The 22,577-nt window shown below is 46.8% G+C and overlaps 1 protein-coding gene across 2 annotated transcripts in view; it reads right to left on the bottom strand.

The window, feature by feature from the left end:
* Positions 1–22,577, bottom strand: part of SETDB2 (SET domain bifurcated histone lysine methyltransferase 2) — a 545,734-nt gene that overhangs the window by 398,085 nt on the left and 125,072 nt on the right. Inside the window, exon 5 of one of the 2 annotated variants that reach the window (XM_078657342.1) lies at positions 11,964–12,048. In XM_078657342.1, the coding sequence (XP_078513468.1) occupies positions 11,964–12,048 (85 nt within the window). Of the gene's footprint in view, positions 1–11,959; positions 12,049–22,577 lie in introns of both variants that reach the window. The other variant, XM_078657343.1, reaches the window with a different exon arrangement.

Below are 22,577 nucleotides of genomic sequence, written 5' to 3'. Positions count from 1 at the left end.
AGGGTGTCGCATATGCCCAATGTTGTTCACTGTGGTGACAGAATCTCTAGTCAAAGTGATGAGAATACAGGGGATGGCAAGAGGGAAACCCCTGACAGATCACATAATATAATTTCGCTCTACATAAAGGACATCTTATAGTTTTAATGCAATGATGACTAGGTTAGACAATATGATAGGCAATTTGCTGAAATTGGACAAATGTCGGGTCTTCACGTAAACTGGCAAAAGACCTGTGTATTTCTAATCAGGCCAGATGACACAGCTGAATCTGATTCTTTTAGAGACCAGGACATAACCTTGCAACAACATATTTTCAGGTATTTATGGGTGCAGGTCTTCCACACAGGCGAAGGTTTGATAGATAGAAATCTGAAAAATTGGGTGATGGATCTAACACAATGTGAGGAATTTTGAAAAGTATCATTAATGTTGGACACAGACCTTTTTGCGCTATATCAAGTGATTATGGTCACCCCCTGCTCTCCAATGTATTACGTCACCACTCTGCCAGTTTGGATTCCTAAAGCATTTTTCCTAGAATTAGAAACATTATCAACCATCAAACAGGCAGGCACAAGGTAGCAGTAAATAAGATAAAAAATATCTGAGAGTCAGGCTTCAGATATTGAACTTTATTATCTCTCTGTACATATACAATGAATAGTACGATGGGTGAATGGGGCCCAGGTGTTGGAAATCAGTCTTCCTGAGGAGAGCGTACAAGACCGGAAAAGAAGTTATCGACAAGAGGGAAATCAAACGTTTGACAAGGGGTGACTTAAGTTATCGCAAACTGCTTTAAAGTGTTGGAGTAGATGTCTCTATAGAACTTGGTCACTTTCAGTTTATGCTCGGGGACTTCCACTAGTTGGGACTTCCCAGGTTACAAGGCTACTATATGGCTGCACAGCTGGGAGCCTGGCCTATGATGGAATTGGCAACAGTGTGGGACTGCTAAAACTCGGATACTCTGAGACACTTACAAGTGTTGATTGAAGCTGATGGTGTCCCACCAGGACATTTTCTGCAATACAGAGCTATAAGAAACACATTTCAATGCAAATGGGGCAAAAAAGATAATGAACTTCAAACTCATAAAGTGCAACTACTATACACAATAAGGCAGGGTTAGGGATTGGGGACCTGGTTTTGTAGGGATCTCCAAAACATGCCAAAAGCAGACCTGCATGAACTGCAGACCAACACAAGACACACTCACTTGAAGTACACAAAAATCAACTTCCTAAACAGCACATATCAAACCCCCTGTAAGATAAGCAAGATGTATGAATCAGAGCCCAAGATTTGCCTTAGGTCTTCCCACAACAACAACGGTTTTCAGCATGTGGGTACTTTCAAGTGTTGGATTGTGGGAGCCAAACTCTAATAATTTACTGAACCCTAATTTACACACCCTCATTTTTACCTCGTGCAGTTGGACTCTGCTGTTCTTGTTAATCTAGTGTCAAGAAACACCACCTTCCCCAACATTTATCCCACTGATTAGCAAAGTAGACATCAACTAGAAACAGGGACAACTCAATAACTGAAAAAAATAAGTTTTAAAGGTTTATTGGAAGATTCTTAATATAAGCAATACAGAAAAATCCATAAATTGCCATGAAGGCTCAGATACAGAATACAAAACTATAAGGGCACGAAATAGACCAGACAGTGACCTTATAACTTGCAACATTTCGGGACAGGTATGGGAGGCCCATTTCTCCAAACTTTATTCCTGTCACAATGGTCCCAATGAGAGAGGGTTTGTTCAATCCTCTCCTCATATTAACTATATGCCTCTCTCTAGCGACCTTGACTTTACGTTAAAGGAAGTGGAATATGCTATAAACTCTATCATTCCACAAAAAGCTGCTGGACCAGATGTTATTCCCGGGGACCTGCTAAAATCTGATGGTGTTAAATGGGGCAAACTTATCCATTCCCTCCTTGTTGCTATTTGTAGGGGCGCCATTCCTTCATCATGGAAGGGGGCGGAGGTGGTCCCCATTCACAAGAAAGGCCCAAGGGATGATCCATCCAACTATAGGCCGATTAGCTTGCTAGATGTCAGCCAAAAAGTTGTCGGTAAAGTTCTTTTACTCAGGATACTCAACTGGGTAGAAGAAAACAAAATTCTTACCGATTTCCAGGCCGGTTTTAGAGTAGGTACTGGAACGATAGAGCAAGCATTTAGGCTTATGATGATATATTGGAAGGTGGTAGTGATAGGCAAGGGCAGTCTTTATCTCGCATTTATCGATTTAAAGACTGCCTTTGACCTTGTCCCTAGAGACTCATTATGGAAGGTTCTGGCTAACATGGGGCTGCCACAGTATTTATTATCCTTACTGGTCAGGCTCCATCAGGACAGCTTTGCCCAAATTAGGTGGGGTTCTGGAGGGGAGAAAACGGGCTGTATTCCGGTCGAGAGAGGGGTCCGCCAGGGATGTGTTCTGGCTCCCACCCTTTTTTCTTTGTATATCAATGGAGTGGTTGAGCATCTACTTAAATTTCCATCTGACGAACCATCCCTGGCTGGTGAACGCATACCGACCCTCCTCTTCGCGGATGATACGCTCTTAATCTCCAAAACTCCTATGGGACTACAGAAACTCCTGGACAATTTCCAATCCTTTTGTACTGATCGGGGCCTGGTAATTAATACCAATAAAACAAAGTACCTGGTCCTCAATCCCCCTAAACAACAGGTGCGTCCCCCTATCCTAAATGCTGAGCCCTTGGAAAGGGTAAAGGTATTTGATTACCTAGGGATACGCCTTTCAGACAAAATGGATTGGACGCCCCATCTAGATAAGATGTTGCTGAGCCATAAAAGGATCACAGGTGCCCTCTTGAGGGAGCAACGTTCCAGTTCATTCAAACCAATAGGAACAGTCCTCGAGATCTACGCTGCCAAAGGTGTCAGCTCTGCCCTTTATGGAGCTGAACTCTGGGGCTCTGCATCTACTGAAGCTCTGCAAAGATCTGAGAATAATTTCTGTAGACAAATAATGTCCCTCCCCCAAAGTACCCCACTTTTATCTTTATTTATGGACCTTGGCTGCACCCAGATCGGCGAAATTGCGAAATTCCGCCCTCTTCTGTTGTGGGCCCGTATTTGGCGGGTAGAAGAACTTAGTGGCTACGCCAGAGGTCTTGAAGAAATAATGGCATCACCAAACTGGGCCAGAATCAAATGGTTAAAAGATATGAAAATTCTATTGTCCAACTTGGGCCTACTTGATTCTTGGCTAAGCAGAAGCTCACCCCCAAAACAAACACTCAAAAAGCTCTATTGGGATTGGATTTGCTCCCAAAGACACTCCAGCACGTCCCTTGGTAGGCTTACAGAGGATTTTTTGATGTTTAAAGATTGTCCCAGGCGAGAACCCTACTTGGACATAATCGGGAAACCTTTTGCCCGGTCTCTGTATTTTAGATTTAGAACGGGTACTTTGCCACTGAATACCTTTACCAAAACATGGAAATCTTGTATAGGCAAAACTGATTTATGTCCATCATGCCTAGCCCATCCAGAGACATTAGCCCATTTCTTATTTGTCTGTAAGGAATACGCTAATCCAAGAAGGGTGTGGTTGAAGAACCTATGCCGTCAGCTGGGAACCAGGAGTCATGTTGTGGCAATTAGGATACTTGTTTCGGATAGCTATGTACCCTATGTGTGTGCCCTAGCCAAATTTTTATTCTGGGCTTGGGCTATTCGAGCCAGAAAGCTAAAACACTCTGTTTAATTCTTTTTTAAAGAATATTTATTCTACTAATGTCTTAAATTCTTGTTATTAACTGGCTATGTGTTACTGAGCAAACCCTTTTCTCTTAATCGGGCCAGGAATATAGAATTCTTCTTCTTTTAAGAAAATGTAATAATGTAAATTGTAAAAATTATTATTATTGTCTCGCTTTTATGATAACGAATTTTTATCGAAATAAAGCTTTTTGACTTTGACTTTGAATACAAATCAGAACACAAAATCCCTATTTAAGCACTTAAATCACTTCAGATTCTAAGTGTCAAGCTCATAAAGAGTACTGACAGAATTCTAAGGGAATAAAAGAAAGTCTCACGTAAATCGGACAGGCTCTCGGCACGAAAATGAGAGGTTTTCGCTGAACCTTCAAAATTAGGGTTTTTATACACATTTTATGCATAATCAATTAGCAAAACTGCAGATTCAGCATGACATGGTATTAATAAGCTAGCACTGGCAAATCAAAAGCAACTTACTGGGGAAGTGGCCTGGCTGCCTAAGAAGGCAGTCGTAGGATAATTCGACTCTGAGCTCCCTGCCAGCAATCATCCTACATCCTGCCCGCTACTGCCTCTAATTACCCTTCCCTTTGCCCTCTGGAGGGGTCAGAACTGGCGGACACTCAGCTGTCAGATGAAGGGCTGCGCTGAAGCACATGAAGCACCACGGGAGACAAGCGGCCTACCAGCATCCTGGAGGAGAGGTGCCAGGATTGGGCCGCGATCGGACAAGGAGGCTGGGTGGATCGCACCCATCCAAGCCGACAAGGAGAGAGACGGACCATGCCCCTACATCGCATCAGTTGGACTTCAAAGGCAGGCCGAGGATGTAGGCCCCAGACGGTCTGGTTCCCGGGCACTCGCTTGATTGTGTGGCGCGACCCGTGCCTGGTGGAGGTGCGGGCCTGGTTGCACCAGTCAGCCACACGATAGTGGGAGTCAGCGAGAAGGCATTGGCCTTCTAGGGGCTGGCGCAGACGTGTTTGGACCGGACTCGGCTCTCGGACACCATTTCTGCGACCAGGGTGGATGGCCCACTGGTCAAGGCGCTGCTGCCTGTTGTGCGGCTTGGGGTCCCCCTGGAGAGGGGGGACCCTTTGAGGACTGCACCTCGATTGTCCGTCTTGTGGTCACTCCCTGCTGCTTCAGAGTGGGGAGAGCTGTGGTGGGCCCTATCTCTAACGACCCTCACTACTGTTTCTTGCTGGGGGCCCTTGGAGACCAAGTGGACGGGCAAACATGCTGCCTCTGAGGTCCTGGAGGGCTGGCGGGTCTGGATTGAATGGGGTCGCTGGGAGCAGCAAGCTCCCCAGCCATTACAACTGTCATTATGGCCAGACAAAAAATGCCCCAGGCCAGCAAGGAAGGTACTATGGAGAAGTTTGCTCAAGCTACCAAAAAGACAACAAGGGGTCTCCATGGTCAGGGGAGGGGCCGGACTCTACTGGGTCAGATACTACAATTATCCTTGCCGACATTACTCAATCCTGCGATGCTCTGGATGCCAAAATTTGGGTAGTTGGCACGGATGTTACACTACTCCGGCAGGAATTGCACAAAGCTGTGGACAGAATAGTTGAGGCAGAGGTGCGGGTCTCAGAAGTGAAAGAAACTATGGCTGACATGCAAAGGACAATCCCTAGACTCACATCACCATCTAAATAAATTGCCATACATGTAGAGGATGCAGATGGGAAAGTCCACAGGAACAATCCGTGCTTTGTGGGATTCCCTGAGGGCTGTGAGGGGTTCTCCCCTCAAGGATTCTTGGATCACTGGCTGAACTCCCTCCTATCAACAGAGGTCCTCTCAAACTGCTTTATTATTGAGAGGGTCCATCAGGTGCTGTCCCAGTGGCCACCCCGGGGTCTCTCCCTCACCCTATAATTGATGGAATATTGAACTATGTGGATAGAAATGCAATCCTTCATAACGCTCGCAAGCAAGCTGCAATGTTTCAATCCCACAAAATCCTGATATTTCTAGATTATACAAAATGGTTCAAGACCAACGAAAATCTTTCATTGCTGCAAAAAAATTGAGGGATTTGAACATCAAATACATGATTTTGGACTCTACCAAACTTAAGGTCCTTTAATCGAGAAAGAACCCTCTTCTTCAACTCCATAGACGAATACTTCCAGTGGATGGATGAGAAGATATTGCTACAGCCGCATATGCCAAGGGGGCTCACGCCTTCCCCTCCTCATAGGGTTTTGCGGTCGACCGTGTGGAAATCTACAATCCAGAGACGTAGCAGGCACCGCTCCTGTTCATCATGGTGGAACAGATTGGACCATTTGATGACCAACCAAAGGTAGACGCAGCGGGAGTCGCTGCTGGAGGATTCGGGGGCCCCATGGAGGCCTTTTCCTCCTCGGTCAAGCACCAGGAGGAACAGAGATCGTCTTGCCCTTATTGTTACCGGTGGCACTACTACGCCACTTATCGCCAGGAGCTCTACCTCGAATGGTAGTGGTTAAATTATCTTAGGTGGCATATCTGGGCCTGTTCTTCGCTTTGTTAATCGGCAGGAGGTCATCGACACAACACTCAAATGCAGCAACTCCTCTTACTGCCAGAGACTCTCAGCCCGAGTGTTATAGACGACACACCTATGGATTGAGATCTCTGGTGTTAGTTTATGTTAGGATGGGTTTCATTGGGACGTGAGGCCCTGTTGGTGCTGCTGGTCTCGTGGTTCCGCGACAGATGCTTCATGATTTTGTAGAGTAGAGGGGGAAGGAAATGTTGGCTTTACTTTCATTTGCTATTTAGTTTGTGGCATGATAAATGCTCTCTGTGGGTGGTGACACAGCCTCTCCCAACATCCCCACACACATCCCCTCTGGATGACCACTAGAGAACAAAGATTAAAAGAACAGCAGTTCCTGGCACAGCTTAACAACAGCAGGCAGACATCCTATTTCTCCAGGAGACCCATCTGGTAGGGAACAAAACTCCCTTCTATGGTTTAAAGGTTTTCCACGCTGGATTTGTGAGGGGCTCTAGAGGGGTGGCAATACAGCTAAAAAGGCATTTCCAAGATGAAGTCACTAAATCATGGTCTGAACCTCAGGGTAGGTATGTGGCAATCACCAGTCTCCTACATGGTGCACAATTGTCTCTATTAATGTCTACGCCCCACTTCCTCTAACTGCATCCTTCCTGGAACTGGCTACGAAACCAATGGGCGAGCTCCCAATAGGCCCATTGATAGGGAGGTGACTGGAACGATGTGGTGGATGGAACACTCGACAGGCTTCAGGTCCGAGGGAGCAGGGGCGACAGGGGGAGCGAACACTTTCTCTTTACTATAGTCCATTCTAGAGGCGTCGGGCCTTGTGGAATGCCTGGTGCCTCTTTCACCAATGTGAGAGGGGATACACTTTTTATTCTGGGGTCTATTCCTTTTCATCCCGCCAAGTTTATTTCTACCTTCACAATTTGGAAATGCAAAGAATTCAGGATATTCAAATCCTCCAGCAGAGCATCTCAGATCACTCCCCATAATGCTTAGTTTATTAGCAGTGCCTTGCAGGTACCCTCTGTGGTGGAGACTGTTGACATGGAGTCTCAGAGCTTACCTCACACATAGGGGTTACAATAGACCACTACTTCACGCGGAACTGGGCATAGTAGAGTCCCTGGGTGTTTTATGGGTAGGCTCTCCTAGTGACAATTGGGGGGAAATAATCAGCTATATGACTACAAAAGAGCACAAGAAACACCAGATGACATGTGACCTGGAACCCCAATTTCAACAGCTGGAGAAACAATATGCCTATGATCCCAATCCGAGGCGGAGCAATGCAATTGACCTGGCTCAGGAGCAGCTGTGTAGCTTTCTTCTTAATGAGGCCAAGGCAATTTGGCTGGTGTTGCAATGATGCATCTACTAGTGGGGCAACAAAACAGGCCGACTCATACACTACCTCTGTTCTAACTTCTCATATCATGGACCGGTCCCCTATTTGACCAATTGGACGGGACAAAAACTTACATGGGACACCGACATTGATCAACATTTAGAACAATACTATGCGGTAGTATACGCTTGCAGTGATACTGTATCTGAATCACTGATATATAACTTTACAACTGACTTACCCCTCCAGAAAGGCACTCGCTTGTGGAGAACCTGACTAGCGGAGAGCTCGCCACCGCTTTGGGTCGGCTACATACTGGTAGAACACTAGGATCCACAGCATACCGAGCAAAGTCTTTAAATTATTCATGCATAAGTTCAGTGAGCCTCTGGAAGAAGTTATCAGAGATGCAGCTGAACGCGGTACACTTCCCCCTAATTTCTGTAGGGCTGCAATAGCAGAAATCCCCAAACCTGGAAAACAGACCCATTTCTCTTCTAAATATTGAAGTCAAGATAATTGCCAAAAGTGCACTATGGCAAAGCAATCCTCTCAACTAATAGGGGAAAAAGGGGGGCATGAGGAGATTTAAATTGCTCCGTAGCACATTCCCCCGGTCATAACATATGTACAACAAAAAATGTGGCATTCAAAAATAAGCCTCTGCCAAACAATTACAGATCAGGGCTAGCATATGTCCAGAGGTTACCACCTTAGAGTCCATCTAAGACATCCCAAATAAGGATATTGGAACCCTCACCTACTTGCATGTGCTTTATCATCAGGTCCAGTGCTTATGCTAGGCAGGTGTTGCAATGCCTAGTGAATCCCTACTATCTTCAAAGAAGGCGAAAAGGCACTTTTTGTAGGAGATTTTTTCAGGGCAAAAGTGATGTGACGGGTGAGTGTGAACAGTTTAAATTCGTGCAAGTAAAACTGGCAAAAGAATCCCTAGAGTACATGCTTTATTGACAGGAATCCCAGCCAAGGTTAAAAATAATTAAGAGGACCAATAGAGCATAGTTAATTTGGTGGTCCATCTGTGTCAGACTACATGTTTCACGCCTGGTCAGGTAAACTTGTGTTTCGTCAGGACAAATTCCGCTTTTCACCCTACGCTGAGGTGGTACCAACCCTGTTGGTTACCCTCACAAATGTAGCCACCAGTAAATAGGTCACCTGTGCCTAGCCCCACCACCATAAGACAAAATACACTATCAGTACAACATATAGAGGATACATATCAAAATGAGGATGCTTTTGAAAGTCATTTAGGATGTATCGTGGGTGGATTTATGGGAAACAAAGAAAGCAGGCATATTTGTTACGGCTGCTGAGGAGATTAACTCGCGTTTGAGTAAGAAGAATTTCAGAAAACGTCTCAAAAGCTTGTATGAAGGAACTAAAATTAGGGCAAAAGGGTGTGCCCAAAGGATGCATCAGTAATATTAAAGGTATCCAGGGTACAAGAGGATCCAGAATCCTAAAACTTGTGGAGGCCATTCCTTTCATTGTCCGCTAAGAACGTTCGTTGAGGGATTTGCCCAGGACTGAATCAACCATAGAATCAAACATATACATGTTGGGAGACTTTTAATGAATTTGCTTTAGTCCAATCAACCTTGGTGACAACCATCATTTAACCATTCCGTTATGAACAAATGTGGTCTGGGATAGGCCAATATTTCAGGTGGCCTTGGTAGAGGCTAAATCAATATTGGAATGATAAGGTGCCACTGGGTGTCGACAACTCTCACTTGTTCAAGTCTTAATAAAGCAACTCCTATAGGATAGTATCAGTATTCCATGCTTTTGGGAGTGGTGGACAAAGCTGACCATGTCTATGGACGGGGTGAACTATGAAGAACTGATCTCATTCAGCATTTTTCCTGAATTCAGCATGGTTGGCCTTAGTATTTTGATTGTATGGGTACCGCTATGCAGTGGTTTGAATCATTTTTGCCCGAGTGACCATATCACTAACATTGACAGCCCATTATTTTACCTTGCTACTGTTCCCTTGTTAGGTTTCAGAAGACTCATTCCGTCTTGACTAATCTATTCGATATTTATTTGCAGTCATCCGTTCTCACTAAATAAATCCTTCAAACTCATTCCATGTCCAGTGCAAATGACACTTTAGTGATACTTCAATTTGACCAACACTGTACTAATGTCACTGTATTCCTCTGGGCGTGGAAACTATGCAGTAAGAATCTGTCCATAGATGGTCAAATAAAGGAGTTGACCCATAACCTTAATTGGTATCTTCTTCCAGTAAAAGTTAATAAACTCTATTCGGCTACCAGTCCTCTGTGCTGAAGGATATATTGGCTTCCGGGGGATTTCTGCCCCATATGGTAGAATTACGCCTTTATTAGGCCATTTTGGGAGGAGGTCTTGGCGGCAATGAAAGAAGTAATGAACGACCCTGTACCTTCATAGATATACTTAGTCTTGTCATCCTGTGCGCCCTACTTATAGGCAATCAAGTGAAAACAGAAACACTTGTGAAGTGGAACTGCTGGGGAATGGCTAAAATACCATTTGCATCTCAGTGTTGCCTCAAGGCCAGGAGGTGCATGCATGGAGGCACTTGGTGTGCCTCCATGTATGCATGCACCCCCAGTTCCTGCACGGCATGTATTTAAGAGTCCATGAGGTGCAGGACTTTGCTTTGGCGTTCTCTTTGCAGTGCCTATCTAATGCTCACCGCCTGGGACTGCCAAAGGACCGCCCGCCAGACCAAGAGAAAACTCGTAATCTAGGAAGCGGTCAGCTAACAGGTTTGGCGGTGTGGGAGCAAGACACTGGCCTGGTGGCCCGCTTCCACACTGCTAAACTCATAATCCGGCCCCAAGTATTTTGGTTGCTCATCAAAACCTGTGAATACATTCATCGGAAAATGATCGATCATAACAAATTGAAAGAGTGTACATAAAAAGAAGAATGTCCTGTGGGTCATGGCAAAAAATTTGATTTCACGCCAAGATGGAGCAAAATACCGATTTTATATAGAGAGCCATCAAAGTAAAGACTGTAAATCCTCTAGAAGAAAATGCTGACCTTGGGTATGGACGCTTCTCACAACTTGCTGGCAAGTTAGAAAGAGCAGCAGTTAAAGTATGAAGAACTGACTGACTCTTGGCATTGAGTTGAAAGGCCATGGTAATATTTAGAGAACTTTATTTTTATGTTCATGGACAAACTAGTTATTCATGCTTTAAACATTGCCACCCATCCGTGGATGAACCTGCATTTTTGACTATGCATGTGACCAAGATGCTCGGTTGAGGTAGACCCAAGCAATACACATTGGGAGGGAGGTGGAGGAGGGAGAGCAGACATGCACATGAGACAGCATCTCCCGGAAGCGTAGACTTTTGGAATTGTAAACTCGCCTCCCAAAACCTTTAACCATTGTGCATTCCCATTCGCTACCCCGTTGACTGAGGCCAAAGGTTTCCTAGAGGCTGAATAAATGAAAATGGAGCATTACATGGCAGCGGACACTTGTGCTTGCTGTTTAGAAAAGAGAGTGTTGTGCATATGCACCAGTTGGTGTCTGTAAATGATACAGTTGAATAAAACGAGTATGGCAAAAAAGTCAGATGAGGACAGGTGGATGGGCAAGCTGTACTTTTGTTGAAGCTGGTTGATGAAAACACATTTTGAAAGGCATGTGCAGATTTACAACTTTACATTGATATTTGCACTATCCTGAAGTCACCAACCATAAGCCAAAAGCATATTCTTATCAGTCTCCATAATACAACATGCCAAGTGTACTTAGACACTCCTTTATTTAAACTTTCTGAAGAAAATATTATTATTACAGAATTAAAGAACATTTACAAGGAATGCGCATTAGCTGAGGAGGTGCATCTCAAAATGTCTAGGAGAGATGGGAAGATTGTTGAGGACTTAGAGGTTTGGGTGAATAGAGTGAATGCTCATCTGGTCAGCACAAGCCCTGATAATGTCTCCCCACCGCAGAACTCGCAGTCTGATGTGGATGATCAAAGTATGAAGAGACTGTGTGGGTCGTGGGGAGTGGATACCCCCTGTAATCTGTGCAGGAGCCCCAGCAATTTGCCAGGCAAATACAGGGAACAGCTGTTGAATATATGTATCTATGATATAATCGAAATGTTTACATGGAGGCACATATTATTGTGATATTATATTTTGGAACCTGGGGACGTTCTTAATCATTTTTTCACACAATGTTATAAAGTCCTAGATACCTCAATTCTGATCTGACAACAACGTGTTAACGGGTAGACTAGTCTATTGTAAAATGTAAGGTTTATACCCACAAAACTGAACTCTCTTCTGAGTATTGGTCTTCTTGTGTTGCATGTAAATGCGGTTTATTTTTCTGCAGGTCTTCTTCCCCATCATCTATGTGAAAAACATACACATTAATAATTGAAGAAAATAAGGAAAAGACATCGTCATGTTGTCTATATAGATTTATATATAGTCTACTAAGTGTGTAGTCTAAATTACATTTTACAGTACTATTCTGTTTTAAAGGGCTACACTTCATCTGTTTTTTAAAAATATATATTTCAGAGGCACCAAAGATACAAGTAGGTCAACCTGGAATGGAGTCTTTTGTTAGTACTGGAGAGGCAACAAAATAAACTTGATCTGTCAATATCCTGACCTCATTACAGAAACTTTTTTTTTTTTTTTTAAATGGTCTGTTCATACTCAGTTACCAATTTGTTTTTTACTTTATGTGAAAAACTGGTCTATGCCAGATTCTCCACCCCAGCCAAAAGTACAATGTTGCTGTAACTATGCTTTTCTATTTTAGTCCTACACCTACAATAGCTGATAAAACCCCACCAAAAGCGAAACAGTCCATACCAAGGTAAACATGTATACATTGGTAAACACCTGCACAAACAACCACATTCTAAAATGTCTTTCAAATAAAGAAAAGTGAGCGAGAATGGTCATTTATATTTCTTCCTGAAGGGTCAAAACAAAATAATTTTGTTATACAAGGTAGCAGCAAGAAAGAGTGTTCTAAGAATATTCGGTTAGAATGTTGTGGTTTAGGGATGTCAATAGAATACTGATGCTTCTTACTTTTTCTTTCTACCAGTTTTATGCGTTTGGATTAAAGGTGTACGTTTCATAGGCATGTTTTCTATCTGATCAAATCATTTTATAAACTACATAGAACCAGGAAATAATAAAATCATATTTGATCTTTTGGCAGTGTTTAATTCTTTCACTGATTTGTGTAACGGCTGGGTCATAAGAATCTTGGCCGATATGCACTATCCCATTTACCCATTAGAATCGCTAAAACCCTTTAATACATCAGCCCCCTTTTCTAACAAGTCAGTATTGATCACAGGGAACTGCCGAAGACACCAGGCAATAAACATTCAATACATGGAGTAGATACCTGTGAAAAGAGTGCTGTCACCATGCATATGATATAATGGAAAAAACATGAAAAATGCTTTCCACACATCAATAAACTTTATAGCTGCAAGGTGACCCAATGTCATGCTTGAAACCTTCAGCTAATTCTGGCTGTTTACCCAACTGCAGTTTTTTGACTCATGGTGAAAATGTTATCAGCAAAATGAAAATCCCAGAATAGAATGTGGTAGCTGTCAAAAGGTCAGGACTGATTTAAAGTGAGACAATTGCCATAGGGACATTTGGCAGCTATGAATGTTCACATGACAGCAGTGCCACCTTCATGTAGTCCGGCAAAAGAGTGCAGAAAAGCAGTCACAAGCATGTTTAATGAATCTACTTTGAGGTTCCTCAGAATACAGATCTACAAATTAATCCGGTGTAACTCAAAATTTAAAAGGTTTCACAAGGTATTACTTTGATCACCACTACAATGTTATGATATTTAGTAAGGAGTAGGTGACTAACTCCCAAGTTTGTCCAGGAACTTGATAATTAAAACGTATGAATATAACACTTTTACTGTTCTAATCTATTAATAGCCCTGTAAAACAGAGAGGGTCCTTCCTGACAGACTGATGTGGGGGGCGTGGCGAAGATGGCTGGGAGGTAGGACGTGTTTCCCTGTCCCTCCGGCGCCGCCTGCCATAAGCCTTGTATATCTCCCCTCCTGATGCCCATCCGCGCTGGACATTGTGCGTGGCAGACTTTGCTGACCATTTAGCGCCGGCGGTGTGCTCATCTCGGCGATTTGTGGCGGGTTTCTGGGTCTGTCTGGGCCAACCGGCCCCGGCCTTGCTGCGGCCCGGCGTGCCTAGAGAAAAACTGCTGCTGCCGCCATAGATTTCCGCCATAGATTCCTGACCCGCAGTGTCCCCGGCTGCTTGGTGGGATGCCTTGTGGCTTATTGAGGGCTGTGACGTGGCCGGCTGGCCGAAAGCAAGGCCAGCGGAACTGTCGGGATCGGGCCGAGTCGGGGCCAGCTCTGTGGCCGCCATCTTGTGGAATTGGGGAGGACGGCCTGGCTGAGACCTGTAGGAGCCGGGAACATGGAGGGTCCAGCGATACTTGGCGCAGGTGGCCCTTTCAGCGAAGCAGCAGCGGGCGGACTCCCGGTGAACGTATGATTGCTCCCGCACCGTTGCTGTCCAGGACTGCGGCGCCCGGGGCTCAAGAGTGCTGCGGTGAGGAGCGGACGGGCTGCGGAGGCCCGGGAGCTCTGAAGTGAGGTGAGGAGGGGCGGCGGGCTTCTGGCAGTGGGTCTCGGTCCGTGTGTCGGCAGACGGTATGGCACTTCCCCGCTGGATGTGGTGAGGGGGCATTGCTGGCTACGCGTGGGCCGCATTCCTATTTGCAGCGGTTCCCGCGTTACACCCCCCCCCCCCCACTTAGCAGGGAGACTTTGCTACGGGGAATTGGACTTCTGCTATTTGCTGGGTACTGGCCTCAGCTGTGGTGGCCATGTGGCGTGACCCCTAGTGGCGGTAGGGCCTGAGCGGGTGTGGGGGCCCCCCCAGTGTGGCCATTAACTGGGCTCTGTGGTGGAGCTGGGGTCTGCATTGCTGGGAGCATTGGGCCTGCCCTCGGCCCGCGAGTTGGCGGTTCTCTGCCCCTATACTGTACTTTGCCTCGCCTTTGGGATCCGGGGCGCACGCCATTACTGTGCACTGTGCTGAGTGGAGCCTGGCAGCCCGCAACGCTGCATGCGCGGTGGGGGTGAGGGGGGGAGGGGGAGGCAGGTAGTGGATGACTTTCACCTGCTCCCCGGTGGATCTGGTCGGTCCGTGTGTCGGGGGACGGTGTGGTGTAGTGTGGAGGTGTAGTGGCAGCGCCGAAGGCGGGGGACTCAGCTTTGCGCACTGTAGGGTGCTTCCTGTCTGTGCGAGTGGGGGGACTCAGCTTTGAGCACTGTAGGGTGCTTCCTGTCTGTGTGAGTGCGGGGGCCCCCCCTTCTGATATCTGACCTTTCTTGAGTCCTGGGAGCAGGCTTTCTCTTGCTAGCCACGTTGGCCGTGAGGTGTTGCTGGCCTGGGGCTCGCTGACTGGAGCTTAGGTTCTGGCTCTGCCACAGATGGACCCCATCTGAGTCCCTCACGGGGCCGACGCTGTACGCCCTTCCTTACGTTTTACACCGGCTGTTCCTACGGGGGGGATCTCCTGAGAGTGTTCGGTGTCGCTTGGTGGTGCGTGACTGCGCATAGGTTCTTGCCTGAGGTGCCATGTCTTCCTTCAGGAATAGGAGGGACAAGCCCGTGAAGGCTCTCCTGCAGAAGCCGACGGTTCAATCCGCCTCTCAGCATGAATCTAAATCGCCGCAACTGGAGGACAATGATACCCGGCGACCAAAGCTTTTATGATTGAGCTGTTCTCGGCCATTAAGGAAGACATCCTGGAGCTTCGTTCCCAACTCTCTTCTGACCTGAGAGAAGTCCGGCGGGACGCGGATGCCATTGGAGAGCGAGTGGCGACATTGGAAGAGCACGACTTAGGAAGGGAGGACGATCTTCGCCAGCTCCAGCAGGATGTGATTCGCCTCACGGAGCAGAATTTTGATCTCCAGGCCCACGCTGAGGACTTAGAAAATCGGTCCAGGCATAATAACATCACAATCCGGGCGGTTCCTTGTAAAAGGAGAAGGTGATAACCTCCGCAAGTACGTCTGCAATCTCTTTCGCCAGACCCTGGGTGAAGACGGGGATCAGGGAATACCGTTGGATCGGGTGCACCGTGTGGGCCTGCTGCGTGGACCTAATGCTCCCGCTCCAGACATACTTGTCTGTGTCCATGACTTCAAACTTAAGGAGCAAATTCTTCGCAAGGCCAGGGATCTCAACCCTCTGCAGTTCCATGGTCATCAGCCTGCACTCTTTCAGGATTTGGCGGCCTCCACCTTGATCAAACATAGGGACTTTAAGCCCATCACTAACCATCTTCGGGAGCAAGGCATCCCCTACTCATGGGGCCATCCACTTTGCCTCATCTTCAAGCACAAAGGCAAGTTCCTGCAGGTCGGCTCTTTGGATGTCGCTTACGATGTATTGGGACTGGAGCGGCCTTCTCCTCAGCCTGGGAACAACGGATCTCCTTCGAGGCGACGCAGGCGCTCCACCGATTGGCAGCGCGTTGGGAGATCACCCCCCCCTCAAAACCGGACACATCCACTAAAATGTTGGAGAGGGGGGCGGCACTTACTTCGGTGGCGCAGGTGACGGATAATACAGGCATCCCTTGATCTACCTATGATTAGCATCAGTTGGGCTCATGTTTTGGCGCCGGAGGTGGGGAGCAGTCTGGCGAGGAGTTGGGTCATCAATTGCCCTTTGTTAGGTGGACTTACTTAATACCAGGCACGTGACTTGATCTAGGATGGAGCCATGTCCCCCCTACACGTTTGACTCACAGGACTGACTGTTGTCACTGTATTCAACTTTTGGATTCTCTTCTTTTTTATGTTCTATTGCACTATGTGTTAGGGAATTGTGTTTTGTGAGTATTTTGGGGTTGTTTTCGGGGTTCCACAACAGATCTCAGGCAGGTAAGGGCAGGTCTCTGGCCCAAGGTTCTTGACTCCTTATTACACTAATACTATTGAGATTGGGCAGCTAGATGTCTTTTTCTCCTCCCTGGGCTGCTATGGGTAGGGATCTAAAAATTGTAAGTCTAAATGTTAGAGGGTTAAATAGCCCAGTTAAGCGCTCTGCAATACTTTCACTCTTGGAAAATGCTGAGGGCGATATATGCCTGCTTCAGGAAACCCACCTGTTCTCCAAAGATACTAAGCGGATGAAGGATAAGCGCTTTTCGCTGCAACTATGGTCCTCAGGCCCGGCTAAGAAACATGGGGTGGCAATTCTTTTTAGTGCGCGCGCACACTGCAAAGTACTCTCTCATGTAGTTGGCATTAAAGGCAGGTTCCTGGCGGTCCGCATTCAATGCGGAGATGCACAGATGACAGTAGGGTCATTATATGCCCCGAACGAGCGACAAGAATCCTTCCTGCGCTTGGCCCTTTCTGAAGTTCTTGCATCTATGGATGGGGCGATATTGGTGGGTGGTGACCTGAACATATTGATGGATCCAGGGATGGATAGGTCAGAGCAACGATCGCATCAGACAGGTGTCTTGTCACAGAGTGGGAAACAATGGTTGATTGACGGTGGGTTGAATGATGTGTGGCACGCCCAGCATCCTAATGAGCGCGACTGCACCTACTATTCCGTGGCGCACAAAACCTATGCTCGCTTAGACCACTTCTTAGCCACAACCTCTCTCCTCCCCTACTTGCACGCAGCAAATATTATCCCTCGGTCCTTGTCGGATCATGCCCTCATTTCGGTTCTGTTTACCTCTCATGGCAAGCGCCCACCTCCGCCTGGCCGGCGTCTACGTGACTCCCTGCTGCACTCTGAGTCAGTCATTACTCGAATCAGGGACACTATAGTTAACTACCTTGCGGACAACGATCGGGAGGACACACCTCTTGCGTCGGTATCGGAAGCCCTGAAATTAGTGGCGCGGGGTGAGTTCATCGCGATTGCGGCATCCTTTGCGCGGTTGCGCACAGAAAAGCGTGCAGAGCTGGAGAGGGAGGTGGGAGCCCTAGAAGCAGTACACAAGCGGACGGGAGCCCCAAGAGTGTGGAGGGAACTGGAAAAAAAGTGGTGCATGCTGAAACACTTAGACGTAGATAGGGCTGAACATACCCTACTGTGCTAGCGACATAAGTTTTACCTTAGCGGGGATAAGGGAGGGAGGATGTTGGCGCATAGGCTAAGGGCACGAACACAGCAGTCAGCTATCCAATCCATCCGGGATTCTCAGGCGGTGGAGCACACCTCAGACACCCTTATTGTTGACACCTTCCGTCAGTTCTATCAGCGCCTGTACACAGGGGGGGGACACTAGCCCGCGAGGTACAGAGAACTATCTAAATTCTTGTGGTCTTACTCCTCTGCTTAAATCTTTGGCTGACACTTTAGATGCAGACGTTCGCATAGAGGAGGTCATATCCGCTATAGCACATTTGAAAGTGGCCAAGTCTCCGGGTCCGGACGGCTTCTCCGCTTTGTTTTATAGGACCTTCTGCGTGGAGCTGGCTCCTCTTTTAACAAGACTTTTTAATTCCTTCTTTGATGCTGGGGAGGTGACTCCCTCAATGTCAGAGGCTGCAATTACGGTTATCCTTAAACCCGGGAAGGATCCTAAAGAATGCGGGTCCTACTGACCAATTTCCCTCCTGAACATTGATGCAAAGCTTTTCGCGAGTATCCTGGCAGCGTGACTTAGCCCTTTGATGGATTGCCTTATTGATCCGGACCAGTCCGGCTTCATTCTGACGCAGCAAGGAGGGGACAACACCAAATGGCTCCTCCACCTTATAGACTTAATCCACCGATCTGGCGCTCCGGCCTTTTTGCTCTCAATCGATGCGGAGAAGGCCTTTGACCGAGTCGATTGGGAGTACCTCTTTGCAGTCTTACGGGCTTTTGGATTTGGCGGTAACTTTGTCCGATGGGTCCAGTGTCTTTACGCAGCCCCTAAGGCAGCGGTGCGAGTGAACAGGTGTAAATCGGTCCTCTTCCCCATATCTAGGGGAACGCGTCAGGGGTGTCCCTTGTCCCCGCTGCTTTTCGCGCTCTATATGGAGACTTTCGCCCAACGCATACGGTCAAATCTAGATATTGTAGGCATCAAATTTGGTGCTGATACGCACAAAATTAGTATGTATGCGGACAATGTCATGCTGTCGCTCACATAACCCCATTCCACGTTGCGGTGTCTGGCAGGAGAGCTCCTTGCGTTTGGAAAGATCGCAGGGTTTAAGGTAAACTTTTAGAAATCGCAGATTCTCAACATTTCTATCCCTGATCATGAGATCCAGGACCTGCAGCAGGATTTCGCCTTCCAGTGGGTGCACACCGACATTACGTACTTGGGCGTTCGGTTGGCGTCATCTATTGCTAAAATGATCACCCTCAACTATAAATTGTTGATGGATCGAACTACCAAGGCATTGTCTGATTGGTCCCGTCTCAACCTGGCATAGTATGGACGGTTGGCGGCAGTGAAAAGGACTGTGCTCCCGCGTATCCTTTATCTGTTTCAGATGCTCCCAGTGTGCACTCCACCAGGCACCCTGCGGAAGTTACAGGGGCTCCTTAACAAATTATTGTGGGGCAATAAAAAGTTGCGGCTTGCATTATCACTTGTCACTGCACCGAAAGCTGGGGGGGGGATGGGCTTCCTGCTAGTGGGGGCTCATTATCAAACTTCCTGTCTCCGCTATATCACGGAATGAACAGACCTTTGTCCAGCAAACACTGGAACTTTATGGATCAAACGGTGGCTAGTTGTAACATCTGGCGTGAACTTTGGTTTCCGCGCAAACACAGGGCGTGGGGCCTATACTCCTCTCCGGTGACCTTGCCGACTCTTAAAGTATGGGACCAGTTAGCGCAACACAGAAGCTGGACTACGTTTCCTTCCCCCATGACTCCTATCGTGGACAACCCCGATTTTCCGCCAGGGGGCGCGTCTCCAGTCTTTCACCGTTGGAGGTAGGAGGGCTGTAAAAGGGTGGGTTCCGCATTTGATTTAGATGGCTTGATACCCTACCCTCAACTGTGTAAGGATTATTACGATCTGCCAGAGTTGGACGCTTTCCATTACTCACACCTTACACACTGGGTGACCCAACCCTGCAATTAGGCTCTAATATCCCACCCCTTGACCACTTTTGAAAAGTGGCTGGTCTGCAAAAACTATGACCATAAGCTCATATCTGAATTGTATGTGATGATCATGGCGCGCCCCAAGAAGCAGCGTCGAAGGCGCAGGTCCGCTTGGAGACTGAATTAGGGCGCCCTTTAACGCACAAAGATGGGAGGCACACCGGGCACACCACACTGCCTCCAATACTGCGGGTGCAGAATCTGCCTATAAGGTGGTCACTTATTGGTATTATACCCCATCGCGCATTAAATCATGGGATGGATCTAAGTCAGGCCTCTGCTGGTGGGGGTGTGGTCTTCCTGACACCTTGGTACATTTGCTGTGGCATTGCCCGAAACTGGTACGATACTGGTCTGCGGTTCTTGATGATCTGGATGCTGCATTTCAGATTACATTCCCACGGGCACCTGAAAACACGTTGTTGGGACTCCCCCATCCTAAGTCTTTCCCTTTGCGCTCGTTGAGGGGCAAGCAGATAGCCCTAGCATTGCTGGCAGCGTGACAGGTTCTTCTAGTGCACTGGGGTTCCTCGGCAACCCCTGACCCACAGGACTGGATTCAGAGGCTTTGGCACCTTTTGTCAATGGAGCATCTCTCGCTTAGAAGTGATGGGAAGGGTTCGGAATATGCGAAGCTGTGGGCCCCATTCCTGCAACTCCTTACCAAAGAAATGAGGGAAGTCACGTGCCCAAAATACCTACAAATACTGGAACTCATTCCTCTGGAGCCGCCAGGGGCCACAAAAATTTTGCCGTAACGTCCCTGGTCTGTGACCGGTAGTTACGGGGCGGTAGGAGTATTGAGTAGAGACTGATGTGGAGAGGGATGGGGGGGGATTGGGGGTTGGATGGTTTGGGTGTTTGTCTATTTTCATGTTCCTTTTGTTTTATAAAAGTGGTATCTTAGCCAGTTGCCTAGGCTATACGCTGTTGTCTGCATATTTTCGCGGGGTCGCCCTCCGGGCTGTAGACCTACGTGCTGTGTGTTGACCATAACATAACGCTCTGCCGGCACTGGATGTAGGCAGCTAAACTGTGTATCCAGACCCTCTACCACGCAATAAAATATGATTGATTCTAAATTAAATATGTGCTTTACAACAACATGTTTTATCAATACTGGAAAACACAGTTTGAGTCTATTCTGGGAGTTAGGCAGCTAACTAAATACTGATAAGCAGGGATTTCAAAAAGTTCGGAAAACACTGAGAAAACACCACTGAGATACACAAAAAATAAACACTGAATACAGTACAGCCTAGCTTTTACACAGAATGGGAAGTAACAAACAAGGTCAAGTGCATTCAACATCTGGATGCATCTGCCTGCATTAGGGCTGCCACAAAGTTTGAGAGCATCATCTGCACCTTGAACACTCTCACCTACATTTGTTAGTGGCTAGTGATTTCTTACAGAGGGTGGTCAAAGTATACATCCCGCTGTACACCAGCTATTATGCCACAGCACATTCATTGAGTGATGCAATTGCCACTGCTTTAAGTCTATGTGTCGGGGAACACCCGCCTGATTTTTGGTGGGAAGTAGGCAGCTTTTCTGTCTCCTCCCGATTCCCCCACAAGAGTCACCATTTTGAAAGAAGTTTCAGGGAGATTTGGTAACAGGCCAAAGGCACATAGGATGTTGTACCAAAGGGCTTGTTAAACGTGGGCCACACAATATAGGTAGTCCCCTGACTTGGTGATATCAACAAGTTCTGTAAGGCTGAACGGTTATTCACACACACAATCTGCTACAAAAGCGGTGATATACCTGGGCTGGGTGGGCTAAGGGGGGGGGGGGGGGGGGGGGAATGCAGTAAAAAGGAACATAGGCTATGGATGTAACAGTTGTTTTTTTAGCATTAGGTACTTAACAAGGACAAGAAATTTCTCTCAAGGTGAATTTTGATGTACGTAAGATCTTGTCAATTAATGTTAACGGTATGTTGAACAGACAAAAGTATGGGGCCCTCTTGAAGTGGGTAATCTCATTGAATCCTCAGGTGGTCTACTTTCAAGAGACACACCTGAAAACGAATGACCCTAAATTGTTTATTCCGAGATATTTTAGTCAAGGTGTTTTTTCATCTGCAGGGGTTGCCCAGAGAGGGGTCGCAATTTATTTCTCTAGGAATCTACCCTGGGAGTTTATCCAGATCAAAAGGGACTCCAAAGGGAGGTGGCTTTGGGTTTCAGTTAAACTTCATGGGAAAGCTCTAAATTTTGTGAACTATTACGGCCCTATTCTTGATGATGTTTCTGCTCTGAAAGAAATTCATGAGGCTTTAAGAGGTGTCCCAGGACAGATTATTTGTGGAGGGGATTTTAATTTTATCCAAGATCTGAAAAGGGACACTTCAAATAAAAATAAAAAACAGCTGAAGCCCAGAACTAAAGGCTCTCTCGAAGCATTCGTATGTGAATACCAACTACGGGATCCTTGGCGCTCCAGGAATGTAGAGAGGGAGCTGTTTACATGTTATTCTCATCGATTCCGGACTGCATCCAGAATAGATTTTATCTTGATATCGAGATCTCTGCAGATCTAAAAAAATCAGATTGGATGCAATCCTTTTTCCGATCATGGCAGAATCGAATTAGATCTTGTTTTGGGAGGGGTCGATTGGGAGCGCCCAAGATGGCAGCTGGATCGTACTTTGCTTCAAGACCAAACCTGGGTATCAGGATTTAGATCATGGATTGTGGAATATTTTGAAATAAATGAAGATTCAGCTGAACCCTTCTCAGTCTGGGG

The sequence above is a fragment of the Lissotriton helveticus genome, chromosome 8 (genome assembly GCF_964261635.1).
Source record: "Lissotriton helveticus chromosome 8, aLisHel1.1, whole genome shotgun sequence".
NCBI lineage: Eukaryota > Metazoa > Chordata > Amphibia > Caudata > Salamandridae > Lissotriton > Lissotriton helveticus.
The sequence above is the reverse complement of the archived record's forward strand: the minus strand, read 5'-3'. Positions and strand labels throughout refer to the sequence as shown.